Genomic DNA, 5334 nt, shown 5'->3' with positions numbered 1-5334 from the left:
TTCTTTTTATCTCTGTAATTTTAATTGTTCAGAGTATTATACCTTGAAGCTGTTTTGTGAATCTTTAAGAATGAAAAAGATTTACATTGTTGGTGCTGTATCTAATTAAAAGTGATTACAGTAATTTCCCTGGAGTGAACTAGTACTGTATATTGTTCCAAGGTCTTAATGAACAGAAGGAAGACAGAATGGCACTTCTTTTCCCCACAAAAGGTTATCAGCAAGAGTTCCTTTTGACTCACTTTTAACTAATATGGTGATTTTAGCCACAAATAACATAAGCTTGTGTAACTTACCAGGCTATTGAATCCCACAGCACCTAGAGCTTGTTTTAGTATGGCTAATTTCTCCCTGTTTTGACGGTTGGCTGTTAACACTGTCTCTTCCAGTACGGTCTGGCTTAGATACCTGCACAGAGGAAAGCATATGTAGTATTTACAAGGCTGGTGCACAATCAAACTTTTGAGGGTAAAAGCTAGCTTTGCCCTTCTAACCAGAGGTTTATTATAGATTTTTCTCAGCCTTTGGAGGGAACAGTATCAGTGACAGAATGCTCCATATTTCTTTCCTTAAGCTTTTGCTTAAGGCTCCCCCCCTGCCAACTTTAGCCCTACATGTAAGCTAAAACTTCAGATTTAATTTATACCACTGACAGTTTTGCCATTCTTGCACTACCACAGATTCCCCTTCCGAAGGAAGATTTGAGGAGATCCTCTGATAACTCTGACTGCTTTAGACTCCCCTCCTGCTGGCTAGGGAATAGATCAGCTCTTATCTGCCTGATCCCATGGTGATCATTCACTCCCTGGGTGACAGGTATACTCAACATCTCTTAGAACAATGTAGTAACTAAGTGCAGAGAGTAGTAAATGTATATATAGCCCTTAAGCTGTACTGCTTTGCACACTGTGAAGCAAAATGAAATTTTACAAACCTTCCCCAAAATAATGATTGGAAGAGAGAAAGAGAGACACCTAGTGCAGCAGCTAACTCAGGGAAGAAAAAAAAAAAGAACCAACATAAAAACCAGTAACACAAAATAGAATAATCAAAAGCTATAGTACAACAGACTATTGAAAAGAGCAGTAATGTTAACTTTTACAACAGTGTATTTTCACCCTCTTAAAATATGTCTATAGGCCAGATTTTTAAAAGCGTTCAGGCATCTTCATACAGCTGAAATCACTAAGAATGAGGCATCTGAATATCTTGTGGGATGTGATTTTTAATTACATCATGCTGAGAAGGTAAAAAGATGTTTTCTTTTATCATTATCATTAAATTATCATTATCATTAAAATACACATTCATCACACAATCTACAATCTTCACAAATGTCACTTACATCAACAAAAGAATTCCCCACACCTAAATCAAAATAAGTTCATCACAACACCAACAAAGGTGGACAATTTACACACACTCCACCCCTCATCCTTTCACCACAATTACAACAACAAAACTTCCCCACAATTATTCTCTCTAATAATGTTCAGTCCATGATCTGACACGTAAAGACGGGAAACAATACTGGTTTAATTTCTGACAACTCTTGTTCACAATCCTATTCTAATTGCACTATAGAGGAGACACGGTTTCAAAATAAAACTCCTATTACCACAGAAAGTCTGGCAACGCTGTAGTAACTAGGGTGGTAGCTCTTGTACAGGTGGCCTTTTACGTGAATGTGTGAAGCTTTTGGAAACACATGGAAGAATGATTTAGTATTTGCACTTTTCTAACTGATAATGAGGTTTATGAGGTATACATGATGAAATGCAGAGCACGTTTTTAGTGGATTGATACCAGATTTACCAGTGTGGATCTCCCTTAGAGTGATAATGGCTTATGTTACCCCAGGAGGTGGCCAGAGGAAGAATGATGGGGAGAACACCATGTGCCTGGGTGCGTAAGCACTTTTTGCACCCACAGGAGAACTCAGTCAGCAGATATCTCAAGTACAAACAAGCCTCACATCAGTGGCTACAGCCAGTGAATTAACACAGCCTTTGAGAACGTGGGTCTGTGAGCATCACTGCCAGAGCACTGCACCATTTCCTTGAGGTTACTAAAAACCTTAATTTTGTGCAAATCAGGTAGATACAAATGATAGCAGAGCTGTCAAATTAGCTACAGCAGATGATACAAAGTATATGCCAGCTTTCTAGCTTTTTTCTGGTGGTTTTTTTTTTTTTTACAGTGCCTGTAGGTTTCAAAAGGAGGCTAGAATACAGCTGATACTGAATCTGGCATAGAACCTACTGGTATAAAGGTTAATCCAGCAGAAAATTTTCCACTGTTCCAAACTGCTGCATGAGCTTATACCAGTTCAGTGTTATGCATCATGTGTTGGTGGCATTTTTGATCCGTAATTAGATTAACAGCGGCAGCTACTCTGCTGTCAAAATATCCTATTGTTGAATGGTTGGAGGAGTTGGAAGCTTATGGCCATTTCTGCAAAAAAAGCCTCCTCACTGGTGCTGTCCCTAAATAATTCTTTGTCTCTCTGCATACGGAGCAGGGAATACTCTTTCCTGTCCTGTGAAGAGAATATTGCATACTTCTCTTATTTAAGCAACCCCATTTAACCAGCTCTTTTCAGCATAGTTAAAAGTGCTAGTGGTATCGTAGCAAAAAGGTGCATGAATACTACCAACACATATCAAAGCAGGCCATGGCACAGCAAGTGACCCAGAACGCTCACTCCCTTGGAGGAGAAGAGCTGAGCTGTGATATGAACCAACACGCATCAGTTCTTGCCTTCAGCGCAAGCACTTCTTGCTGATACAGCAGGGGGCAAAATGGGTACCCGCCAAACCAGGTGCCTGTGGCTCCAACAACCCATCCATAAACTGCAGCATCTGCTGGGACATGCCTGTTGGAAGAGAATCTGACTTTCCCAGCATAAATCTCCTGAAGATTTAATCAGCAGATGTGCTGGTGCTCTTGGAAAGGGCTGCAGCTGGACATTTTCTAAGATGCACTTCAATTTAGAATCAGTTTCCCCAGTCTAAAAGCAATTAAATTCTTTTATAACATGTCATGAGCCCCACTCATCTTCCAGACTATTTAAGGACTAATGAAATATGAAAATTGCTTTGAAGATATGCACATTCAACTGTTGTATGTTTATAATATAAAGCATATGCATGTTAAGGATGGATTAATTGTATAGAGTACTTGGAACTGTTGATGGATGTCATACAACTCCAAAATGAGAAAGTACACAGTGTAGCAGAGTAGGGGTATAATATATACTAGCTAGACAAAGAATCATATTTTTCTAGTTGTTAAGTTCATTCTAGTGACATTTAGACAGACATATAAATGATTATATTTTTTTTGCATGTGAAACATGCAGTTCCCTGGCATCTCCTTCTTTCCACCTTAAAGGCCCTGAGAATAGAAAGGGCTTAGACACCCTTTGTATTAATATTACTACTATCACGTATTTATGCTTAAGAACCAGCTTCCAGAAGAAATTTTAAATTATTGCCTCTCCTACAAAAATAAGGAAAGGGGAAAGATGGGAAAAAGATGTGTCGCAGCACAAAAGTCCTAATAATAATGGAACATTCCTTCCTTGCAGATACATCATTATTCTGTAAAATGTAAACTTTTTTTTAATATGTGTAGCCTTTCTCATATTTATAGTGCATTTTTTGTGTTTTGACACTCAAGTGGCCTGGATGGTATTGCATCGCTAGTGATGAAGAGGGATTAAACTGGTTAAAGTTTCCATTGTGAACTTTTAGCTATTATTTTCACTTAGATTTTTGTTATTGTAAACTATAGTGTTATAGCCATCATATTTATGAAAACCTATGCTGTTACTAGAGTGTATGTAATGCTCCTGGATGTTTCCAACAAGGTAGTCTGTGTCCAAACGCAAACCAGACCTGGTGACTCCTGAATTCTTTGTTGCTGAAAATTTTAGTAAAAGAGGTACTACTGCTATACAGGCCAGAGATGATGTTCCATAGTATCCAAAGCATGCAGGCTGCACACCAATTGTGGACTTACTTATCATAGTTTCACTAGCCTTACTTGCATATCTCTTGTGTGCAAATTCACTCTACAAATGCACATTCACATTAGCTTACTGCAGCTTTTGAAAAAGGTTCTCAGATTTTGGCTGAAGCTGAGCCTTTTAGTTGAAGGTAGCTGCTCAGACAAATGTTATTTATATCTCTGGTAAAACTGCTGAACCAAACAGTGTATGCAGTTCCAATAATTAACTCCTTTCTACTGACTGTCTAACCATTTGTTTAAATGCTACCATGTTGACATTTGCATTGGACTAGTACTCTCCACAGACAGCTTATCAGCACACAAAAGTTCTAAGGACATGTGATCAGTGACTGTTTATTTTACTGATCCACAAAAAGTTGGGGTTTTTTTTAGGATGATGAACTAATCAGTCATTGTAGTACAGTCACTTTCAGTAGAACACAATGCTGCATCAGACAATTTCTTGAGAAATGTAAAAGAGACTACCTACATAGTTTTTGCTTTCCGATTTTTCTTCTAACAGTTCTAATTTCCAGCATTGTAGCAATCTCATATATTCTAGTCTCTCAAAAGGAAAAAATGACTAGAAGAAAAAATCAACGGTGGTAATTTTTTAGTATATTGCATATCATATCACAAAAGGTGAAAGAAGTCTTTTTATTCTGTCTTTCCTATTAGAACTGTTATGTTTTTATAAAATCTATGAAGAGAGAAAAATAAACAAGTTCCAAATTTGATAATTAGGGGATTTAATTGAGAAGAGGGTACCCCTTTTCTGATAACTATCTCATAGTTGGCATGACCCACAGAAAAGGTCTGGAACTTCCCCACTCGGTGTGTCAGGCAGTCCATTCCAAAGTGAGTTCAAAGCATCTAGGGCATGAGGTTATATTGAACCTTCATGTTTCATATCCCAGGTAATTAAGTGCTGCATCTTCTCAGTTAGCTCATGCCAAGGCAGAAAAGCTTAGCACAGTCCACTCAGGAAGTTTCATCTTCTTTCAGTGGGAAGCTGAAGAACATCACAGGCTTTCAAAACTAAGTTTTCTTGATATTTTGAAGCATAGTCAAAGCAAAGACACAAAACAATCACCTTTTGGCCCTGAATTTACTCCCCAATCTTGAAAAGCTGGCTCCCACTCTGATCAGAATTCAATATATCTATAAACTTCCTGGCTATAGTCATCAAAGTCTAGAGACTGTGGTTATCAGCGCATCAAGGGAGATATGAACTGTTGATCTATATGTCACATAGGGAACTTATCTGATTTCTAGCAAATAAAGGTTGACAAATAAATGGTACTTTGCACTGATCAACTCTTT

General features: G+C 38.0%; 1 protein-coding gene across 1 annotated transcript in view; it reads right to left on the bottom strand.

Annotated features, from left to right (window-relative positions):
• Nucleotides 1-5334, bottom strand: part of MYO16 (myosin XVI) — a 384622-nt gene that overhangs the window by 126967 nt on the left and 252321 nt on the right. The window contains exon 17 of the mRNA XM_075057405.1: nt 297-408. Coding sequence (XP_074913506.1) covers nt 297-408 — 112 coding nt within the window. The remainder of the gene's footprint in view (nt 1-296; nt 409-5334) is intronic.

Source organism: Buteo buteo, chromosome 25 (genome assembly GCF_964188355.1).
Source record: "Buteo buteo chromosome 25, bButBut1.hap1.1, whole genome shotgun sequence".
Lineage (NCBI taxonomy): Eukaryota > Metazoa > Chordata > Aves > Accipitriformes > Accipitridae > Buteo > Buteo buteo.
This window is presented reverse-complemented; position numbering and strand designations above follow the sequence as displayed.